The sequence below is a fragment of the Mobula hypostoma genome, chromosome 2 (genome assembly GCF_963921235.1).
Source record: "Mobula hypostoma chromosome 2, sMobHyp1.1, whole genome shotgun sequence".
Classification (NCBI taxonomy): domain Eukaryota; kingdom Metazoa; phylum Chordata; class Chondrichthyes; order Myliobatiformes; family Myliobatidae; genus Mobula; species Mobula hypostoma.
Genome location: NC_086098.1, coordinates 87,213,100 through 87,237,959, shown reverse-complemented (window position 1 = coordinate 87,237,959; position 24,860 = coordinate 87,213,100). Strand labels below are relative to the sequence as shown.

The following is a 24,860-nucleotide window of genomic DNA, read 5'->3' as shown; positions in this document are numbered from 1 at the left end:
GTCTTATCCATTGTTTCTGTTTAATAATTAGTGTGTAAATTATAATGGAATCAATTTGTAATTGTATTTTGAATTATTGCCATTTGAATTATTCAGTAACAGCAGATAAATATTACAAATATGCTACACCAATTATTCTTATTAGGAGTATTAGGCAATGAAATAATGATTTCACTTATCTTTAATGCAGTAACCTTAATTGTTTGATACATTCACTAGCATAGCAAATGGACAATGTATGTAACATTGTTTTCTATTTATTTCAAAAAGGGCAATAGGGGTATACCAGGAATGACAGGAATGCCAGGGCTACAGGTAATATCTAACTGACAATTATCCTTTGTTGATAGTTTATTTCAAAATGTTATTTGAGTTTTTCAAAATCTAGAAACAAATATTAAAAGTTTTATAATTATATAAAATGGAATAAGGTGGCTAAAGTGAATGTAAAGTGAATATAAGATGAGAAGGGGGAAGTTAATATTGGATAATATGGAAATAGCTGAGGCTTTGAATAACTATTTTGTGTTGGTCTACGTGATGGAGGATGCATCTAACATGTCAAAGAGAGAGATTATGGGGTGCAATGAGAGGTGTGGACCTCAATACAATTACTATTACTAAATAGGTAGCGCTTAGCAAACTAGTAGGTCTAAAGGTAAATGAGTCCCCTGGTCCTGATGGAATACATCTCAAGTTAGTGAAAGAAATAGGGAAGGTTATGCTGGAGGTGTTTATGATAATTTACCAAAATTGTCTGGATTCTGGGCAGGTCCTAGCACATTGGAAGCCAGTACATGTTACGCCACTATTTAAAGAAAGATGTAGGTAAAAAACAGTTAGGTTAGCTTAATGTCTGTTGTTGGGAAAATGCTTTAAGCTATCATTAAGGAAGAAATAGTGAGACATCTGGATAGAAGTATCCATCATGCTTGACAAACTTACTGGAATTCTTTGAGTTTATAAAGAATGAGTGGATAGAGAAGAACACGTGACTGTTGTATACTTAGATTTTGGATTTCCAGAAGGTGTTCAATGAGGTGATGCATAAAAGACTTGTCCAAAGATAATGATGCATGGAGTCAGGGGTTATGTATTAGCATGAATAGAGGATTGGTCAACCAATATAAGGCAGAGAGTTGGGGTAAATGTCTGTTTGACAATCAGTGGTGGGTAGAGTGCCATAGGTTGGTGCTGGGCACACAATTGTTCATGATGGTTGTTGTATGATTGTGGTGTGCTTCACAATGCTTCAGCTGATAGATGGATTAATTTTTGCTAATTAAGATGTACATTGTCTTGACTGCATTAAGCATGAAAAATGAGTTTCCATTTCTGTCAGTTTCATTTACAAGTGCTCATACAATGGCAAGCCACTTCTGGATATACTACACTTTGACTTATTGCATGTGCTCACATTAAGACTGAAATCATTCAGAGTGCCATAAGTTGATGAGGTACTGATTAGTAATGGAGCACCCTTATTTTGTGGCTACTCAAGATATTTCTTACACATTACTCATTTTAACAATGAACGTAGTATACTACTTTAGAGAAAATGGGTGAATAGCTGCTGAATCTGAATTATTTTGAGTAATAATGCATACATCATAACCTGAGTGAGAGGTTTACATAAGAACAGGGGACACGATTGAACAAAGCAGTAGTTAATCTCTCAGTAGTTTGCAAACTCACTTCATTGTCTTATGAAATTGAATGCCTAAGGCAATATTATCTGTACAAAGTATTTTGGTAAAAAAAATTAACAATCTTTTCTCAATGAAATTTATGTTTTTAAGATATTTATAAACACCCTAATGCATTTCATTGTGAATGTCTTCTGGCTTGATTTAGGTGGTCTCTTACTACAATTAAATGCTTCCTTGCTTGTGGCTAGCACTCAGCCACTAGGGGGTTGATCTCTTTCTGAGGTAGTATATCAGATATCCACCATAGCTGCCTGTGATCATCTGTTGCTTCTGATAGGCCGGCTTCCAGCAGTTTTCCACCACATGTCACTGGAGTTCAAAGAGCTACCAAAGTCAGATTAGGCAGCATCAATAGAGGGGAATAAATTGCCAATCTTTCAGGCCAAGACCCTTCATCAGGACTAGAAAGAAAGGGGTCTGAAGCTAAAATAAGAAGTTGGGGGGAGGGGAAGGAGAACAAGCTGGCAGGCGATAGATGATAGGGAAGGTGGGTTGGTGGAGGAGGAAGCATAATTTAAGAAGCTGAGAAGTGATAAGTGGAAGAGGTAAAGGGTTGAAGAAGAAGGAATCTAATAAGAGAGGACAGTGGATTGTGGAACAAAGAGAGTCAGAGAACTAGAGGGAGATGATAGGCAAGTCATGAGGGCAGGAAAGGAAAAGATAAGGGGTGAGAGGGTAACTGCAATGGGGAACGGAAAATAAATAAGAAGTGGAGGAGTGAAAAAAATAAAGGGGTTGGTTACCAGAACTAATTAATTGCTTAATTATTTCCTTCAGGGTCCAAGGGGATTAGCAGGATCAAAAGGAGAGGTAAACCAGATTGAATAGATACCACTGCAAAGATATTTTCATATTACATTTTAAAAATATTAAATACCAAAACAATCATTGCTAACACTACTCATTTTCTTATAGAGAGGTGAATTGGGATATCCAGGCACTCCAGGCATTAAAGGTCAAAAGGGAGAACCTGGTATACCTGGTGGAACTGGGCCTCAAGGCCCTAAAGGAAACAATGGACTTTCAGGAAAACCAGGAGCACCAGGACAAAAAGGAATTTCTGTAGGTGTATGCTAAGTATGTGTTGATATAATGTGCTGATTAGCGTGCTATTGCTAACTTCTAATACCAAAATATTTTTAATAGGGCCGATTCATTTCAGATGAATACATCCGAGATATTTGCATGGATGTGCTAAGAAGTAAGTATAAAACAATAATCCTTTAAAACCTAAAATTTATCTGAAATCCATATCATTCAGCATAAAAAATCATCATTAAGATATATTTCAAGAGGACTGTCAGAGTTTTATTAGATGTTATTCCTATTAATACCCCAAAACACTTTCAGTATATGTCAAGTCAAATTAGAGTTTCTAGAAAGTATTGGGACCTAGAGGCAAAAGAAAATGAAATTTAAAAGTAATAGCAAGAATCCACTGATAGACCAGATGGAACTCACTGCCTGAGTGCTGCTTCTGCCCGGAACATTGGGAGGACCCGGCAGCATCACAGTGGCAGTCTGGGAGCAGCGTTGGAATTTGCGGTAAGATGCTGAACTTTAAATAACTTGAGAGACTGTTTCATAGAAAAGAGCACAGCTGTCACTGCGTTTTGGGTTAGCACTAGCTTCACGTCACGGGGATCATTATGCGCAGGCACTTCTGGGAAATGGCGTGAGGTTTAAGAAGAGCTTGGGAACCTTCAGGAAGGGTCACCCAGTTTGAAAACATAACGGTCTATTAGGGAGCGGAGACTGTGCAGGTCGAATCCGCCTACAAGGTCCGGAGAGGTAGCCAGTTTTTTCACCTAATGACTAATGTCTAATGGCTGATGGCTAATAGTTGATGGAACTAATAGAACTATCAAACTGCCGCACTTGCGAAAAATAAAAGGAGGAAAAGGGACTAGTTGTTTGGTCATTGAGTGGAATCCAGTTAAAAAACCTTCGGGTAGACGCATTCAATCTCTTTCAAGTGGGGAAGCTGCACATGTTCAAAGAAGAAAAAGAAATCCGACTTGACAGTGAAAAAACTGGTTGATCGGGAAATTGGAGGACCAGGAAACAGAAATCTGGGAGCTTTGAGCTGGAACAGCAGGAGCAATAACCTGGAATCCTGAAAAAGGAAGAAAATCAAGTTAAGATAAAACAACATCAAAGCATTATTAAAAAGTTGTACTTGCCTTCTCACCTGTGAAAAGCCTGCTGAGGAAATGAAACATGGCTGATCAAGCTATTGGGAAATCAGTTGAGCAACTCAAGGTAGAGCGAACGACAGCAAAAAGACTATTTTCTCATCTGGTCAACAGTATTACCAGGACCTATGAAGACATGTCTGAAGAGAAGCTCAGAGTCAGTTTCAATAAACTCTCAATAGAAGCTGAGAAAATCATGGCAGCCAGTGATGATGTGGAAGCCGGATTCGTTGCAGAACTGCAGGCGGAGCTGAACACAGAGGAAGTAGCTGTGTTAACTGAACAGCAAGAAGCCAACCTGGGAAAGACGGCAAATGAATATGAGTTGAAACTAAAGGAGATCAGAAGCCTAATTCAGGAGACTGTTGAATTGCTCACAGCACTGAAAACAGCAAAGGATGAATGTAAAAATGTTGCTGCTGTACAACTTGATGGCAATCAGGAGGCGTATGACTTCATGCTTAACCACCTGCAAGGACTGGTAAAGATAGCGACGGAGGTGCATGGTCGGTGGAAACGATGGATCCCGCCAGGGGATCAGAAAGACCTTCAGAGTCACCTAAAGGGGCTCAAACTCCACATCCCCAAGTTGGTTTCCAAGAAGGCCCACTTCATACAGACAAGGAGAAAGGAGGATGCTGAAAGACTAACACCGACGGCGTTGGGCTTTTCCTCCAATTTTCCCACAGCAGCCATCAGATTGAAACTGATGGCCCTTCCCAAGTTTACTGACAGAAAATGTGATTTTCACAGGTGGAGAAAGGACTGGGAAGCACTCCAGAGGCAGGGAGAGCCGACCGGTTCAAGAGAGGTGAAAAAGGTTCAACTACTGGACAGTCTTGACAACAAAATCAGAAGAGATCTTCGCCTCACTACTTATAACACTGCAGGTGACATCTTCCATGTTCTAGAAAAGTGCTATGGACATCAAACATGCATTGCTATTGAAATAGTGGAAGAGTTACAGAAAATGCCAGCTGTCAGAAGTCATGAGTCACGGAAAATAATGGAATTAGTTCAAGCTGTGGAGAAGGCACTTCAAGACTTGAGTGACCTTGGAGACACAGGTGCTACCAAAATTCCGCTGGTGACAAAATCAATTGAAAGTAAACTTCCAGAAACTCTCAAAAAGGAATGGCTGGTCTATGTCGCTGACAGGAGAAATGCTGTGACACCAGATAATCGGTTTGACAATCTCTTGGAATTCCTCAAAGGGCAAGAGAGCATATATGAACAGCTCGAGCAACTGAGGGATGAAGAGCCAAGTAGAAGAGAAACCAGGGCTGAGCCAAGACATGCCAGAACCAAGTCTACCAAGTCAGGCGACCACCATGCAGGGTGTGTAGTCTGTGGTGATGGAAAGCACAAAAGGAAGCTCTACTTTTGCAAACAGTTTTGAGTGCTAAAGCTACCAGAGAAAAAGGCTGCAGTAAGAAAGTTGGGGGCATGCAAGAGGTGTCTCGAGGTTCCTGATGACAGTTCATACTGCAAACCCGCCTAGCTGTGTAAAAACCAAGACTGCAAGGATGAGCATACTCCTGAGCATCATTACTATCTGTGCCTCATGCTGAAATAAAGAAAAGCAGTGCAGGTCAGAAAAAGAGCAGATTTGGTCCAGAGGAAGATAAAGGCAGGAAGAAATATACAGAGGATCAAGAGGAGTTCTTCAGCAACCTTTCACCAGAATTGGCCAAACAGTGTCACGATGTATTTTCAAACACTGCATCCAGAGCCTTCAGCACTGTGAAAGATAAACCGGGACTTCTGGTGGAAAGTGGATTGCAAGAGCTGCCAGTGATTATGTTGCTTCTCGAGGTCACAGCTAATGCTAGGCAAAAAAATCGGGACATTAATTGACTTGGCTTCAGACACCAATTATATAACCCACAAGGCTGCAAGCAGACTAAACCTCAGAAGCGAGGAAATCACTCTCGTCGTCCATGGAATTTGGGGGATGAAGGTTCAGGTGGAGACAAAGCGGTACCTTCTAAAATTCAGAGTAAACACTCCCAAGGGCACTCTCAAATCACACCAATTGGTTTGTTATGGACTGGACAGCATTGCAAATGTCCACAAATATGTGACACCGAAGCAACTGCAGAAATTCTTCCCAGACATACCGCTTAATGAACTTGTGAGACCCAGAAAAATAAATTTACTCATAAGCCATAGAGAAGGTCAGCTAGCACCTCAGAGAACCAGAGCTGCTGGAGATCTCGTGCTGTGGGACGGACCACTGGGGAAGACGGTCAGAGGAGCACATCCTGATCTCTTTGAGGAGCTGTCTGTGTCGGCCCACATGTCCAAGACACATTTTGCAAGGTCAATGAGAGCGGCTGCTGTAAAGTACGAGGAGTTCACCAGCAGAGTCCCAGAGCAACTTCCACCAAACAAACAGGATAGCATCAAGCTCCAGGAGTCAGGTACTTCAAGCACCAACTGGGACTTCCTAGAGTGGTGGAAGTGGGAGAGTATTGGCACAGCTTGTGAGCCAAAATGCGGGGTTGTCACTGCGGAAACTGCCAGCCGGGCGGCAAAGGAATGACTCTTGCTGAGGTGAGGGAACTTGAAGTTGTAAGAAGAGGCCTCACCTATGTCACAGGTGACCGCCACAACAAGGAACCACATTGGCATGCCAGATATCCTTGGTTAGAAGATTCAGCTTCCTTGCCAAACAATAAAAGAACAGTCGAGGCTACATTTCTCAGGACGGAAAAGCAACTCGCCAAAGAACCCAAGTGGAAAGCTGCCTACACTGCTCAAATGCATGACATGGTTGATCAAAGGGCTGCAATTAAATTGTCCAAAGACACGGTCATCAACTGGAACAGGCCAGTCTGGTACGTGAGTCACCTTATTGCTCCGAACCCGCACTCTGTCACGACCCCAATGAGACTTGTGTGGAACAGCAGCCAAAAGTTCAGGGGCGTGAGCTTGAACGACCTGCTAATGAAAGGTCTAGATGTCCCCAACCAGATTCGCACTGTGCTACTCAGATTCAGGGGTGGAATATACACTGCTTTGGGTGACATAAAAAAGATGTACAATTCAGTTTGGTTGGAAGGCCGAGAAGTGCACCTGCATAGATTCCTCTGACGAGACTCCGAGGATGAGGAGCTGGGGGAATATGCAATCACAAGAATGAACATCGGAGATAAACCAGCAGGGTGCATTGCACAGCTAGCAATGCGCGAAACTGCTAACCTCTCTTCTTTCACTCACCTCAAAGAGGAATGGCAGGTGCTCCAACACAACAGCTACATTGATGACATTCTCACATCCCACAAAAACCTTGACCAGCTGAAATCCATCACAACAAATGTGGAGGAGATCCTGAAAGCCGGAGGTTTCGAGCTCAAGCCTTGGGTCTTTTCTGGGCAAAGCGGGAGGAAAGAGGGCAATGACAAGCTGGAGAAGTCCAAGGCAGAAACCATGGTCCGGCCAAACCAAATGTGCGATGATGACAACAAGGCACTTGGCCTGGGCTACATAGTAGAAGAGGACAAGCTCCATGTCAAGATTGCAATCAATTTCTCAAAGAGAAAGAAAAAAATGAGACTTGGCCAAGACCTTCTACAAGAGCAAATCAGAGACCAGATGCCAAACCCCCTGACACAAAGAGAACTGCTCAGCCAAGTATCAGGGCTGTATGACCCAGTTGGCCTGGTAACTCCTGCTAAGCAGAAGGGAGCTATTCTGGTACGAAGGGTGTTCCAAGAGGCAAAGGGTAAAATGTGTCCAGTCAAAGACACATGGGACATAGCGCTCTCAGATGGCCTCAGGGAGGATGCAATTAAGCTCTTCAAGGAGTACGTTCAACTTGGCAAGGTAAAGTTCACCAGGGCACTGACTCCCCCATGCTTCACTGAGGAACCCTGGGCAATCACGTTCTCTGATGGAAAGGAGCACACCTATGGAGCAGTGATGTACCTAAGGTGGAACTCAGACCAGGGCTCAGTCGTCAGGCTGGTGGAATCTAAAGCCAAATTAACTCCCTTGGATCACAAAGGAGATGCTGTCAAAGCAGAGATGTGTGGAGCGGTGTTTGCCTCACGCCTGAGAAAGTACTTTGAGCTGCATAGCCGAATCCAAGTTGGGAGGTGGTACCATTTCATTGATAGCCAAACAAGCCTTGGTGCAGTACAGCAAGAAAGCTATAGCTATTAAACATTCTTTGCAAATAGGATCGGAGAGATTCAGAACAGCACAGGGATCCAGGACTGGCGTGGATTCCTGGTCCGCAAAATATTGCTGATGTAATCACCAGAGGAGCCAGCCCCAAGACTCAGAGTGGCAAAATGGGCCAAAGTTTTTGAGTTTACTAGTGAATGAATGGCTGACGAAATCAGCCAAAGAACTAGCAGCCACTGCCAGGGAAAGCATCAACAAGTTGCAAAAGAAGGCATTTGTTGCTGCTTTGACAAGGGCCAAGCAAAGAAACAAGAACCAGCACAAAAACAGTACCAGGTCAAAACAGAACAATGGAGACCACCTGCAGCTTCAGCCATCCAAAGCCTTGTGAACATCAAGCGGTTCAGTGTTCTAACTCGACTAGTCAAAACAGTTGCATAGATCTGGAGAGCAGCAAAAAAGTTTATTGGACAAAATCAAGCCGTGGACAGTCCAATGTGGGAGGCAGTTTCTTTGGCAGGAGTCATCTCAGTAAGAGAACGAGAAAATGCTCTGAGAGACATTTTTCTAGCAGCACAAGAGGGCGCAACCTTCCCAGGCATCACTACAGACAGGCTGGTAGTCTACAAAAACCAAGACTCTGGGCTGTTGGTTTGCAGTGGCCGAGTGCAAATCTTCAAAAAAGATCAAGTTGGTGTCCTCATCTTGCCCTATGATGCCTGGGTGTCCACATTGTTAACTGGGGAGGCCCACAATGAGAGTCATGACAGAGTGGCTGGAACCTTGCTCAAGAAGAGAAGAAAGAAATGGGTCATAAGGGGAAGGAAAATTGCCCAAAAAGTTGTCGATGGCTGCATGCTCTGCAGGAAGGCAAAAGCAAGGAAATGTCAACAAGTAATGGGTGACTTGCTGCCAGAAAGAACTGAACCTGCTGCACCGTTCTAGTTCACAACAGTGGACCTCTTCGGACCCTACCAAGTAAAAGATGACGTCAAGAAAATAGTAACACTGAAAGTCTGGGGAGTGGTCTTTTGCATGGCCAGCAAAGCCATCCACACAGAGTTGGTAAACACCCTAACAACTGAAGGATTCCTGATGGCCTATCAAAGGTTCACAGCAATCAGTGGACATCCAAGAAAGATCTGGTCAGATCCAGGCACCCATTTCATTGGAGAAACACCAGTCTTGGAGGAGCTGTACAGATCCTTGGACAGCCTGAACGAAGCAGCCCTGCAGGAGACTGCGGCAAAATATGGAACGGAGTGGATGTGGAAAATCCATCCGCCTGATTCTCCACACAGGAATGGTGCTGCAGAAGCAGCTGTACGCATTGTAAAGAGAGCACTCCAGAGTCTTGGGAAGGAGTCTGGGCTCAGTTACAGCGAGTTCCAGACAACTTTTCACATAGCAGCCAACCTTGCCAATGAGTGCCCACTTGACGCCAGGGTACAGAGCCCGAAAGACTGTATTCAGTATGTCACATCCAGCACTCTTCTACTCGGTCAAGCATCTCAAAGCGGGGATTTCAAAACCTTCGACTTTTCCAGCTACCCCTACAAAAGACTCCGAGCAATGCAGTCAGAGATGACCAAATTCTGGAGGTGCTGGAGCCAACTCGTTGGTCCTAATTTGTTTGTCAGGAGCAAGTTGCATACTGCACAGAGAGACATCACTGTTGGGGACATCGTCTGGTTAAGCGACCAAAATGCACTGAGAGGACATTTCAAGCTTGGCAGAGTCATCAATACTAATCCAGGCAGCGAAGGCATCGTGAGGGATGTCAACGTCAGGATCGTCCCAAACTACAGTGTTCCTGTGACAAAAGCTCTGAAAGTAACAATCTCTGATGGGGAAAAAAGACAGGATCCAAGCCACCATCCTTCACAGGGACATCAGGCGGCTTGCTACCTGCTGAGGAACGGATGGAAAGTCAAGTCAACAATACATCGTAAGAACACCGAACTGGGACCACCAAGTTTCCCTTTGAAGCTGGCGAACTCCCCAGTGTTTCCATGGGAAGATCAAGTGGGAGGTGTCAAGTCAAACTAGAGTTTCTAGAAAGTATTGGGACCTACAGGCAAAAGAAAATAAAAAATTTAAAAGTAATAGCAAGAATCCACTGATAGACCAGATGGAACTCACTGCCTGCGTGCTACTTCTGCCTGGAACATTGGGGGGACCTGGCAGCATCACAGTGGCAGTCTGGGAGCAGCATTGGAATCTGCAGTAAGATGCTGAACTTTAAATAACTTGAGAGACTGTTTCATAGAAAAGAGCACTGCTGTCACTGCGTTTTGGGTTAGCACTAGCTTCACGTCACGTGGATCATTGTGCAGGTGCTTCTGGGAAATGGCACGAGGTTTAAGAAGAGCTTGGGAACCTTCAGGAAGGATCGCCCGGTTTGAAAACATAACGGTCTATTAGGGAGCGGAGACTGTGCAGGTCGAATCTGTCTACAAAGTCCGGAGAGGTAGCCAGTTTTTTCACCTAGTGACTAATGACTAATGGCTAATGGTTGATGGAACTAATGGAACTATCAAACTGCTGCACTTGCGAAAAATAAAAGGAGGAAAACGGAAAAGTTGTTTGGTCATTGAGTGGAATCCAGTTAAGAAACCTTCGGGTAGACGCATTCAATCTCTTTCAAGTGGGGAAGCTGCACATGTTCAAAGAAGAAAAAGAAATCCGACTTGACAGTATATATGGTACGTATTTTAAATGTTGTACACTATTAAAGGATGGTATTAACAAATAATATGAGATGGAAAAAGAACTTCAGTTCTGCAGAGAGATTATAATAAATGGGATTACTTTCTTCCCAGCCGAGAAGATAAAGGGAGAGATTTAATAGAGAAGTTAATGTTTTTATATGCTATATAAGAAAATATTTCTACTGCTGAAGGAGTCAGTGACCAGAGGACAGAAATTTACTCTAGGTTAATTGGAAAAAGAGCCCAAAGGGAGATTTGATTTTTTTCATTCAATAAGTTATTATAATCAAACATAGAATAGTACAGCACTGTATATGCCCTTTGGCCCACTAATTGTGCCAGCCTCTTATCCTGCTCCAAGATCAACCTCACCTTTCCCTACAACATAATCCTACATTTTGTTTTCATCCATGTGCTTATTTACGAGACTCTTAAATGCCCCTATTGTATCTGTTTCTACTACCAGCCCTGGCAACAGTCCCACCCTCAGTCATTCTCTTGTTCTTCACATACATGTAAAATGCCTTGAGGTTTTCCTTATTACTACTTGCCAAGGTCTTCTCATGCCCCTCGAGCTCTCATAAGTCCCTTCTTAAACTCCTTCCTGGCTATCCTGTAACTCTCAAGAGCCCTGTCTGATTCTTGCTTCCTATACCTTGCCTCCTTCTCCCTCTTGACTCGATGTTTCACCTCTTGTCTACCGTGGTTCCTTCACCCTACCATTCTCTCCACGTCTCAATGGGACAAATCTATCCAAGATCCCATATAAGTGCTTCCTAAACAGCCTCCACATTTCCATTGTACATTTCCTTGAGTACATCTGTTCCCAATTTATGCTCCCAAGTTCCTGCCTAATTGAATCATAATTTCCTCTCCCCCAATTAAATATTTTCCCATGCTATCTGCTCCTATCCCCAACCAAGGTTATGCTGAGGTCAGGAAATTGTGGTCACTTTCTCCAAAATGCTCATCCAACAAGACCAGGTTCATTGTCTAATACTAGATCTTATATTGCCTCTCCTCTGGTTGGCTTGTCCACATATTGAGTCAATGATCTTTTCCTAGATATACCTAATAAGTTCAAAGTAAATTTATTATCAAAGTACATATATGTCACCATGTACAACCCCGAGATTCATTTTCTTTTGTGCCTAACCCTTTCACACTAAGGAGTTGCCAATCAATATTAGGGAATTTGAAGTCATCCATGACAGCAACGCTGTTATTTATGCACCTTTCTGAAATCTGCTCCTCAGTGTCTTTGTTGCTACTGGGGGTCTATAGAATACTCCCAACAGAGTGATTACTCCCTTTCAGTCTCTGACTTCCACCCACAATGACTGAGTGGACAATGCCTCCATGACTCCTCTGTGATATTTGTAGTTGTAATATTATTCGTGATTGGCAATACCATTCCCCCACCTTTTTTTTTATCTCCCTCTCTGTCCCTTTTGAAACATCTGAACACCGGAACTTCCAGCAAACATTTCTGTCCCCCGTGACAGCCAAGTCTCTATAATGGCCACAGTGCACTGACTTATGCTCTAAATTTACCACCCTTGTTCCTAATATTTTTCAAATTAGACATTTGAATCATACTAGTAATAGAGAAAGGCCCTTGCAGTTGAAGGAGGAGATGTTGTTCATGGCAGTGAGAGTACAACAGAATGGTCTATGTACTTTGACTTGATCTGTATGCTGGAAAGACAAAGTGCCCATGAAGAAATGCAATGCATCCTCTACTGACTTCTGGGAATCTCTGGCCCAAAGCAAAGAAGGAGCATTCAGGAAGGTGTTAAGAAACTCAAGATCCTACAGCGAGTGTAATGCAGAGGATCTGCAAAAGTAGCAATAAGGGAACCACCCAACAAAATAACCATCTCCTGCCTAAACTGTAGAAGTGCCTGGAGTTCACACATTGGCCTCATTATGTCTCTCCAAAATCCACAACACCACGTCCTCTGACTGTGTTGATTGTTAATGCAAATGACCCATTTCAGCTGTGTTTTGATGTTTTGATTGTCATGTGACAAAACTAATAATTTTGTAAGTATTATTGGAGATTGGTGTGAATCCAAAAATTGAGGTAAAATTAGGGAAACCTAGATGTAATTTAAAAAGGAGAAATCAAAAAACACCTGGAATCTTTTTCATTGACTGAAAGAACTGATAGGCTCACTATTTAACTTAATATCCAGAAAACAAGACAGCACTTGAGTGTCAGCCTAGATTATCCCTTAAGTATTGGTTGTAAAACATGAAACTAAATTTTCTAAGTCAGAGGCAAGTCTACAACCAAGTAACAAGGTGTCAGTTAAGAGTCTAAGGGATCAATGCATTTGATATTAAAAGGATTACAGATATCTGAAGATGTTATAGCTACAGAAAGAAAGCAACTGCTTCTGATTTTCTTTTCTTTAAACCACCTTGGCTGTGCCTATTCATGTTATAAATGTGTATGTTACCAGCATTTGATTGACAGCTGATGCTGTTGTTTCCTGCTTTTTCTTTCTGTCCCTCGAATATATTTGGAATATTCTAACCATTAAATCGTTTCCAGAATTTTTAGGAAAATCATTACTGATGAATCCATTATCAGTTATCCAATATCCTATCACCACAATATGTCAATGGCAGATACAATCTCATTGGGCTCTCCACACGGCTTTAGACCACCTGGATAAAACAAACACCTATGTTAGGATGCTGTTCATCGACGATAGTTCAGCATTTAATACCATCATTCCCACAATCCTGATTGAGAAGTTGCAGAACCTGAGCCTCTGTACTTCCCTCTACAATTGGATTCTTGACTTCCTAACCGGAAGACCACAATCTGTGCAGATTGGTGATAACGTCTCCTCCTCGCTGACGATCAACACTGGCGCACCTCAGGGGTGTGTGCTTAGCCCACTGCTCTACTCTCTATATACACATGACTATATGGCTAGTCATAGCTCAAATATCATCTATAAATTTGCTGACAATATAGTCAGTGTTGGTAGAATCTCAGGTGGTAAGGAGAGGGTGTACAGGAGTGAGATATGCCAACTAGTGGAGTGGTGCCGCAGCAACAACCTGGCATTCAACGTCAGTAAGACGAAAGAGCTGATTGTGGACTTCAAGAAGGGTAAGAAGAAGGAACACATTCCAATTGTCATAGAGGGATCAGAAATGGAGAGAGTAAGCAGTTTCAAGTTCCTGGGTGTCAAGATCTCTGAAGATCTAACCTGGTCCCAACATATCGATGTAGTTACAAAGAAGGCAAGACAGCGACTATATTTCATTAGAAGTTTGAAGAGATTTGGCATGTCAACAAATACACTCAAAAACTTCTATTGTTGTACTGCGGACAGCATTCTGACAGGCTGCATCACTGTCTGGTATGGGGGTGGGGGGGCGGGGGGGCTACTGCACAGGACTGAAAGAAGCTGGAGAGGGTTGTAAATCTAGTCATCTCCATCTTGGGTACTAGCCTACAAAGTACCCAGGACATCTTCAGGGAGCTGTTTGTTATAAATCAAAGCTTGCAGAGAGATATAGGCCAGGTAGAAAAGTGGGCTGAAAGATGGCAGATGGAGTTTAATGCTGATAAATATGAGGTGCTGCATTTTGGTAGGACTAATCAAAATAGGACATACATGGTAAATGGTAGGGCATTGAAGAATGCAGTAGAACAGAGGGATCTAGGAATAATGGTGCATAGTTCCCTGAAGGTGGAATCTCATGTGGATAGGGTGGTGAAGAAAGCTTTTGGTATGCTGGCCTTTATAAATCAGAGCATTGAGTATAGGAGTTGGGATATAATGTTGAAATTGTACGAGGCATTGGTAAGGCCAAATTTGGAGTACTGTGTACGATTCTGGTCACCAAATTATAGGAAAGATGTCAACAAAATTGAGAGAGTACAGAGAAGATTTACTAGAATGTTACCTGGGTTTCATCACCTAAGTTACAGAGAAAGGTTGAACAAGTTGGGTCTTTATTCTTTGGAGCGTAGAAGGTTGAGGGGGGAACTTGATAGAGGTATTTAAAATTATGAGGGGGATTGATAGAGTTGACGTGGATAGGCTTTTTCCATTGAGAGTGTGGGAGATTCAATCCAGAGGACATGAGTTGAGAGTTAAAGGGCAAAAGTTTAGGGGTAACATGAGGGGGAACTTCTTTACTCAGAGAATAGGTGTGTGGAACGAGCTTCCAGCAGAAGTGGGTTGAGGCAGATTCGATGTTGTCATTTAAAGTTAAATTGGATAGATATATGGACAGGAAAGGAATGGAGGGTTATGGGCTGAGTGCAGGTCGGTGGGACTAGGTGAGAGTAAGAGTTCGGCACGGACTAGAAGGGCCGAGATGGCCTGTTTCCATGCTGTAATTGTTATATGGTTATATGGAGCGGTGTCTCAGAAAGGCAGCGCCTATTATTAAGGACCTCCAGCACCCAGGACATGCCCTTTTCTCACTGTTACCATCAGGTTGGAGCTACAGAAGCCTGAAGGCACACACTCAGCAATTCAAGAACAGCTTCTTCTCCTCAGCCATCCAATTCCTAAATGGACATTGAACCTTTAGACACTACCTCACTTATTTTAAATATGCAGTATTTCTATTTTTTGCACTTTTTTAAAACTTTTTCAATATACATATACTGTAATTGATTATTTATTTTCTGTTCTATATTATGTATTGCATTGAACTGTTGCTGCTAAGTTAACAAATTTCATGTTACATGCCGATGATAATAAACCTGATTCTGATATAACTGATGACTCCAGCCACCTTTTTAAGTTAAATAGGACATTTTTTCATATCCTAGCGTTTTATTGACCTGTACATAAAATACGCCATAGGATGTTGTTTTATGTGTGGTGCTGTAAGTAAATGCTCTGAAACTTTTCTTGAATTACTTTCGGAAACAGCAAAATTTACTTTCAAGTGTTTAAGTTTTAAATATCTGGAATTTAAGAAAATGATAGCCATAATAACTGAAATTACCACATTTTAATTTGTAAAAATCTTAATCAGTAATGCCTTTTGGAGAAGGAAATCTGCCAAGCTTACTTGGTTATGCCTTCCTCTTATGAAAGACCCACCTAACTGAACAATTCTTAACTACTTCTTCAGTTCAGGATTAATTATAGATGAACCATAAATGCCAATATCACCAGCAAAGTCCACATCCATGGGTGAATAAGTAAGAAAATGATGCAAGTTTACCTCTCAAAAGTAAACCATGTATAAACCCATGATAGGACAGTTTTCTACATGGTCGATGAATAAGTGATCACTTACATCTTCTTCAAAGTTTATGTTCTGATATAATCATGTATTGATCCCATTTTCTGCCACTGCCCAATGCTCTGTTAAACGTGTAAGCTGCCCACTCTGGAATCCTAAAACAAGTAGCCTGACTACTATATATTATAGCCTGATGCCATAACTCATTATGTCATAACTAGTGCAATTGTGAAAATTAATTTATGGAAAGCCAGTAGATAAACCAGGCAAAATTATTATGCTGTACTTTTAATGAAGGCCTACACTTCTGGCAGATCAATTGCTTTTAAAGTTTGAGACAAGAATTATTGCATTCAATCTATTTAGTTTATGGAGCTCGCCAAATAACCTTTTTTTTCTTTTGTTAATTGGCAAAGAACCATGATAGAAAACGTTTGTTTCTAGCATCTTATTGTGGCATTTACAACACATGCCACAATTAGCAAATAATCTTGACGTTGCAGTCTTCTTGTGCTTTTTCGCCAACAGGAAAATGTCACAGAAAATACTTGAGGAGTGGCACTCAGTGGCTGTCAATCAATTAATGTGTTTTATCCATTGTCAATTCTCAAATATTCAGAACCAAACTACTGAAGATACTATAAGCATGATATAAAATAGGAATACTGAAAATACTTAAGTCAGGTAGTGTCAGTGGAGACAGAAATTGACTTAAGTTTTCAGGTTGATGCCTTAAGAATCAGTAATTAATTTCCAAGAAACTCATTGGAATTACTGGTTATTTCAGATTAGCTACTAAATTAATTTCTGGTGTTTAATATTACAACACATACTGCAGTAATCCTACTGTAAGAATATTAAAGTCTATCACTCATGCACATAGAGAAAAAGACAACCCTCAGTCCTGTACTTTAATAACAAATTGTGCTTTCACAAAACAAGTACACATCAATAGAATTGTAGTCTACCCTCTTATGTGTGCTGGTCAGTTGTATAATTTCTTTCTGTGAGCTCAGGAACGCACTTGATAGTATTTGACCGCTGCCTGCCCTGATGAATGAACTCCACTTTGAGTATTTTTGTTTGATTTAATACATGATTTTTCATTGCCATGCATTCTATTTTTAAATTATATCAGCTCAACTACCTTCATTTTTGCAAAACCAAAGAAATCAAAACTTCTGGTACTGCCAGCAATGCAAGGGATCATCTGGCCCTCCAGGTCCAGCAGGCCCACCAGGATTACCAGGACTTCAAGGTCCCAGTGGTTTCCCAGGTTTAGATGGTAAACAAGGTCAACCAGGTTCTTCAGGTTTACCAGGCCCTCCAGGAATCCAAGGATTCATGGGTAAGACTGAAAAAACTGTGTTTCATTTCTTTTAATATGCAGCTCATTATACACAGGTGTTACTTTTAGGTTTCTTTGAGACACATTTGACAAAGTAACTCCCAATGTAGTATTTCAAGGTTGCTTCTATTTCTTCAGACAGAGGCAAATTCTAATTAAATTAAATCAAATGAAGTCTGATGAGTTATATAACAAGTGGCAATACGCCTCTGATTGTGGGAACATTCTGCTCCTATAGGCTGAGCTAGCTAACTAACAGTGCAGCTAAGTGGCTGAATATTTGAGGATATTGTGAAGGGCTGCAAGAGGAAAGCCTTGCAGCTCTTAGTCAATGATAGATACTTCTTTGGTTATCTGTCATTGACCAACAGGATTGTTACATATGATTCTGGGCTAAGTTTTGCATATGGGCTAGATTTTATATTTTCAGTTAGAATTTGAAAGGCAAGTAAATGTAACCTTTCATACCCTGTCCTTGAACCTATAGTACCTATAGTATTTAGTCATTCGGAAGCCTGTAATTCTGGCTAAATACTGAACACATGCTCCCTGCAGCTGTCTGCCACATATGAAAATCTTTGAGAGTGCAGTGCATGTTGAAAGAGCACTTCACGGACAAAGTAGATTCCTGGGCTTCATAAATGAAAACAACATGCAAACATTCTGGTTATCATACAATTGAAAGGACGCATAAAAACGTAGCTCAGAATGTTTTCCAAGATTAAGGATTTCAACTGTATAGCTAGACTGGAAAAGCTGTGATTGTTCTCCTTGGAACAAAGGGCAGTTGATAACAATGCACAAACTCAGGACTAATTTAGAAAGGATAACAGAAAAAAGCTACTTCCAATGACTAAGTACTTTAGGTATTATAGGTTCAAGGAGAAGCAGAGGGTGCAGGCCTTTGCAGCTAGTTCAAGTTTAATTATCATTCAACCATACACATGAATACAATCAAACAAAATGGCTTCTCTTCGGGGCCAAGGTGCAAAACACAGTACCAACAGTCACACACAGCACAGGGCAAATATAGCACATGTAATTACATTAGCAGTAAAACATACAGTCACTAAAAAATGTTTATACCTATACCAAGAGTAGTTAAAATCTGACACAATACCAAAAAGAATCAATCACACTATTCAAAATAAAGTTGGTTTAATAGTTGAGAAAAAGCAAGTTGGAGGGTAAAGAGGTGAAACAAAGAGAAACTAAATAGAATTGCTCTTGTAGGACATGGCATGAATTTGCCTATTTGTGTGCTTTGGAAATTCTATGATTATCCATAACTTTCATTTTTTAATTGTAATATTCATTACTTTATTTGAGATGATAAAGTAATTTTGTTTCAGGGGTGGTATTAGGAGCTACATCTTAAGTTTTCTCCACTTACAGTACGTCATCAGTTCTGATGTTGTCAACAATTGCTGATTTCAGGACCCCCTGGTCAGAAAGGTGAGAAAGGTGAGAGAGGCGTCGGAGATCCTGGACACCAAGGTCTACCAGGAATGCCAGGTACTGTACTATATTAATGGTATAATTCATTGCAATTTTTCAAAAAATAGATCACCATGACAGGTAAAAAAGCAAGACAAAAATTAATGCTAACTTCTCTATTAGAAGAATGAAATATTACTCTATGACTCATAAAATGTAATGGCCACTACTTACTTTTGGATTTTATTGAATTTCGCTGATAAGTTACCAGTTTTTTTTTTAATCAAAATGCCATTATGTTTATAACACAGTCCTGAATTTGAAACAGTCCCTCAAAATTATACTAAGCAGTACCTGGGTACTTAGAGCCTCAAATACTAACCAGTGTACCTAATTATTAATCGTGATTAAAAATCACCAAGGTAAAACATTAACTCTTTATTTCACCACAAATGCTTTATCCTGATGCTTATTTCCACCATTTCAATTTTTATTCCAAAATTTCAGTATCTTCATTATTTTGCTTTTGGATACTTGATCATTGCACTTACTGCTGAAAGTGACCATGAGAAAAGCACAAAGTGTGAGAGTTCTGCAAGTGGCTGGCTTTAATCAAAGTATCAACCATGCCCCAGAAAGATCTTCTTAATTCCTATCATGGACAGTGAAGCTATCATCAAAAATTGAATTACAAACAGAAACTAGCAGACTCAACGAATTATAAACAAAGTCTAATTACAGGCAATCTCGCATTATGGACATTCACGCAATGGAAACTCTTCCTTATGGAATTCACAAAACAGTACCCAAAAATTTGAGGTACAGATTAAAATTTGCTCTTGTGAAATTAATGTGGGGAAAATGAATGCAAAATGTGGGGAAAAACAACATATTTCATCAGTTTTTGCTTTTAGTCTCTCAATACTGTGGAGTTACAAGATTTATGTATGGCATGAACAGGCATTCAGAGTGCTATGCTGCTACACTCTTCATCTGTGAGGCATTTTCTTTGGTGGTTGCAGTGTGAGAAGCTACAGTAGCCATGGCAAGTTCTTTAAGATAATCCTGCAACCTCTACTCCACTGCCACCTTCACCATAACCCATTATTCCTCTAAATTCCTTTCACAACACTTTTTCATGATCCACAAATCCCATCCATTTCCTTGATATTCCCTTTCCTTGCACATTTGAGGAAGTTCCTTGCAGATGAAGAATGTGGCAGTACTGCATTCTGAGATGTGGGTCCAGATGTCCTCGGACTGGAGAGGGTGTAGCAAAGGAAGGACTCAGATGTTACTGTCAACCTAACTGTTACGATAAAATCATATCCAAGTCTTATTGCCCCTCTGTATATAGTGAAATTTGTTGCTTCTTTTGTATGGATCTTGTCTGTCCCCGAAAACCAATGTTGGTCTCAACTGTTAACTAGTAGAGGTGAGTCAATAAAAGTGTTGGAGAATGAACATCCCATAGGGGCACATCTCCTCTTTTAGCATAAAATTCAGTGGGAAAAGGGGCTTCAAGGATGCAATGCTGAGGCTCTATAAGGCATTTGACAGACCACACTTAGACTATTGTGAACCTGATGTGTTGGAATGAAAAGGTTAAGGAATGAGGAGTATTTGATAACTCTGGACCTGTACCCACTAGAGTTTAGAAGAATGTGGGGGATCTCAATGAAACCTATCAAATATTGAGAGGTCTAGATGGAGTGGGTATTGAGAGGATGTTTCTGGATGACAGACTTGAGTCGAGCACCAACACAGAGGCTGTGTACAAGAAGGGCTTAAGTCACCACTACTTCCTGAGGAAACTGAAGTCCTTTAGAGTATGCGGGCCTCTCCTTCACATGTTCTACCAGTCTGTTGTCGCCAGTACAATCTTCTATGCAGTCGTGTGCTGGGGTAATAGCATCAACACGAGTGATGCCAACAGGCTTAATAAACTGATTAGAAAGGCTGGCTCTGTTATAGGAGTAAAACTAGACACACTGGAGGCTGTGGTAGAACAAAGGACCCTATGGAATATCCTGGTAATTCTGGACAATGTTCCTCACCCTCTGCATGCCACCTTGGCTGAGCAGAGTAGCACTTTTAGTAATAGACTAAGACAACTGTGCTGCTCCAAAGAGTGCTGTATGACGTCATTCCCACCCTCAGCCATCAGGCTTTAAAATGAGTCAATCTATAGACGGGGAAGTGATGCCCCCTCCTGTTAAACTGTTTGTGGTAACTTATTTTTTATTCTTTCTACTTTTCTTCTAATATTTATATCTGTGCACTTGTAATGCTACTGTGACACTGTAATTTCCTTTGGGATCTATGAAGTATCTATCTATCTAGTGAGGACATCTAGGACCAGAGAGGGCTTGGAATAGAGGGGCATCCATTTAGAACAGAGATGAGGAGGAATTTCTTTAACCAGAGGATGGTGAATCTTTGGAATCCTTTGACACAGAAGGCTGTGGAGGCCAAGCCATTAGGTATTTTTAAATTTCTAAATAGTAAGGGTGTCAACATTTTCGGGGAGAAAATAGGAGAATGGAGATTAGAAGGATAACAACTTAGCTATGAGAGAATGGCAGAGTAAACTCGATAGACCAAATAGCCTAATTCTACTCCTATGTCATTTGGTTTAATGGTCTTATGGATAGTATTCTAGGTACACAGCCCCAACAAAATGCAGGATTGCCTATATTGTGATGAAGAAAGAGGAGAACAAAAGGGCAAGTCTGTAAGAGGATGGAAGGCTAGAGAAATCAAGTAGCAATGGGTGACAATGCAACATGAAAAAGTGGTGAGAGGGATTAAAAAATAAGTTTGGAAGAGCTGAAAATGCAAAATAATTGCCTGATATTATAAGAATGTATGTTGGAAATCAGAAATAAAAAATAACAAAAATTGTTAAACAGTGTTAAATTCAAAAGGTTGAAATGTGCCCAGATAAAAGATTAAATCTGCTTTGAATTGAACAGGCACATTTTTTGAGCTTAAAATCATAGTATAATGAAACTGAAGCAAAACTCTGCAGTTGTTGTTTAACTATTCATATAACTTCTTCCTTTTACACTTCTGCTCATCAAATTATTTTTACACAGATTTCAATTGATATTAAAATTGTACTAAAAAAATTTTTTAATATTAGGAAGACAAACTGACAAAATTTCTTGGGAAATTTTTTAAGAATATAGACCAAAAACAGGAAATCTAGATATACAGTACATTATGGACTCTGGCTTAAATTGACAAATTTTAATTGTGCAGAATGAGTGTCCCAAATCTTTGTACAGAGATTGTCAATTTAAATTGCGACTAAATTTTCACTGAGTGAGATAATAAATCTACTATATATAGATTGTACAGTTGGATGTCAGAAATTCTGACACATTTGTCACTGCAACAAGATAATTAACAAGGTGAATTCAATTTATGCGGGACTTTTCCTCCAGCTGATGTTTCTCACATTCAGGGATAAATAATTTTTTTCCCTTTAATCAAACATGCCTAGTGCATAAATAACATTACAGTTGTATAGGCTTTCTCCATTTGGTTACATTACCCACTTGAGAATTTTAATGGTCAAGATCTCCAGATTTCTTTATTTTTCAGCAGTAAAAATGTTCTTGTGATCTTTCTTGACTTATTTGTATTTCGTTATGACAGCAGAGAAAATAAAATTCTCATGCAAAGGAAAGTGCTGTATATAAAAGCAAAATCAAGATAATATCAGAAATCAGACCCAAACTATTTGTAAAAGAGACAAAATAATAAAAAAAATAAAGTAAGCAATTTGCACTATTTCCAGTTTGCACGAGGACAACGGAAAACAGTCCATCTTCCCAAATTTTCATTTCTGTTGTACAGGATGAGCTGAAAGAAGGAAAATGTATTTTGGTGATAATTGTTATCACTGCTCTTGATTTTGTGGGAAGAACACAGAACATAGAAAACCTACACCATATTACAGGCCCTTCAGCCCACAATGTTGTGCCGACTATGTAACCTACTCTAGAAGCTGCCTACAATTTTCCTACCGCATAGCCTTCTATTTTCCTAAGCTCCATGGACCTATCTAAGAGTCTCTTAAAAGACTCTATTGTATCCACCTGTACCACCTTTGCTGAAAGTGCATTCACGCACCCACCAGACTCTGTGTGGGAAAATTACCTCTGACGTCTCCCTTGTACCTACTTCCAGGCACCTTCAAACTATGCTAAAAGCTTTCTGCATTGCGAATTATGGAATAACTGTAAGACTTTAAGATAAAGGAGCATAATTATTCCATTTGCATATCTAGTCTGCTGCACCATTTCATCATGGCTGATCCATTTCCCTCTCATCTCCCCATATCTCTTCATGCCCTGACTGATCAAGAATATATCAACCTCTGCCTTAAATATACCCAATGACTTGTCCTCCATAGCTACCTGTGGCAACAAATTCCACAGATTCACCACTCTCTGGCTAAAGAAACTCTTCATCTTCGATCTAAATGAATGTCCCTCTATTCTGAAGCTGTGTCCTCTGGTCTTAAGCACTCCACCATAGGAAACGTCTTCTTCACATTCACTCTATCGAGGCCTTTCAACATTCGATAGGTTTCAATTAGGTCATCCCTCATTCTACTGAATTCCAGTGAGTAGAATCCCAGAGCCATTAAACGCTTCTCATATGATAAGCCTTTCAATGCCAGAATTCATTTTTATTAACCTCCTTTGCATCCTCTCCAATGTTAGCACATCCTTTCTTAGATAAGGGGCCCAAAACTGCTCACAATACTCCAAGTGAGTGTTTTATAAAACCTCAAAATTACATTTTTGCTTTTATATTCTAGTCCTCCCTTTAGGGAGTCCTGCATGAGGATTCTGAAGTCCCTTTACATCTCAGATGTTAGAATTTTCTCCCCCGCTAGAAAAAAGTCTATACTTCTATTTATTCTATCAAAGTGCATAACTATACACTTCCCAACACTGTACTCCGTGTGCCATTTCTTTGCCCATTCTCCCAATCTGACTATGTCCTTCTATAGCCTCTCCACTTCCACAAGGCTACCTACTCCTCCATCTATCTCATATCATCTGCAAACTTGGCCACAAAGCCATCAATTCTGTCATCCAAATCACTGACATATAACATAGAAAGTAATGGTCCCAACACAGATCCCTGTGGTGCAGCACTAATCACCGGCAGCCAATCAGAAAAGGCTCCCTTTATTCCCAATTTTCCCTCCTGTCAATCAGCCAATGTTTTATCTATTCTAGTATCTTTCATATAATACCATTGGCTCTTACATTGTAAAGCAGTCTCATGTCTGGCACCTTGTCAAAGGCCTTCTGAAAATCCGAGTGAACAATACCAACTGATTTTCCTTTGTCTATCTTGCTTGTTACTTTTCAAGGTTTTCCAACAGATCTGTGAGGCAATATTTTCCCTCAAGGAAACCATGCTGACTACAGCCTATTTTATCATGTGCCTCCAAGTACCCTGAGACTTCATCCTTAATAATCAACTCCAACATCTTCTCAATGACTGAGGTTAGACTAACTATCCTATAGTTTCCTTTCTTCTGCCTCCTTCCCTTCTCGAAAGGAGTGGAGTGACATTTGCAATTTTCCAGTCCTCCAGAACCATGCCAGGATCAATTGATTCTTGAAAGATTATTACTAATGCCTCAACATTCTCTTCAGCCACCTTTTTCAGAACCCTGAGGTGTAGGTCATTTTGTCCATGTGACTTAGCTACCTTCAGACCATTTAGTTTCCCAAGAACCTTCTCCCTAGTAATGGCAACTCACACAATTCTGCCCCCTGACTTCTAACATACTGCTAGTGTTTTTCACTGTGATGACTGACGCAAAATACTTAATCAGTTTGTCCGCCATTTCCTTGGGCCCCATTACCACCTCTCCAGCATCATTTTCCAGTGGTCCAATACCAATTCTCGCCTCTCTTTTACACTTTGTTGGTTTTTAAAACCTTCCCAATCCTCTAACTTTGCACTAATTTTTGCTCTATTATATACCTTCTCTTAGGCTTTTATTGTGGCTTCACTTCTCTTGACAGCCACGGTTGCACCATCCTGCCTTTAGAATACT

General features: G+C 40.7%; 1 protein-coding gene across 1 annotated transcript in view; it reads left to right on the top strand.

Annotated features, from left to right (window-relative positions):
- col21a1 (collagen, type XXI, alpha 1) overlaps positions 1–24,860 on the top strand; it is a 213,423-nt gene that overhangs the window by 179,458 nt on the left and 9,105 nt on the right. Inside the window, exons 23-28 of the mRNA XM_063068745.1 lie at positions 271–315; positions 2,487–2,519; positions 2,625–2,771; positions 2,856–2,910; positions 17,120–17,329; positions 18,767–18,844. Of these exons, the coding sequence (XP_062924815.1) occupies positions 271–315; positions 2,487–2,519; positions 2,625–2,771; positions 2,856–2,910; positions 17,120–17,329; positions 18,767–18,844 (568 nt within the window). The remainder of the gene's footprint in view (positions 1–270; positions 316–2,486; positions 2,520–2,624; positions 2,772–2,855; positions 2,911–17,119; positions 17,330–18,766; positions 18,845–24,860) is intronic.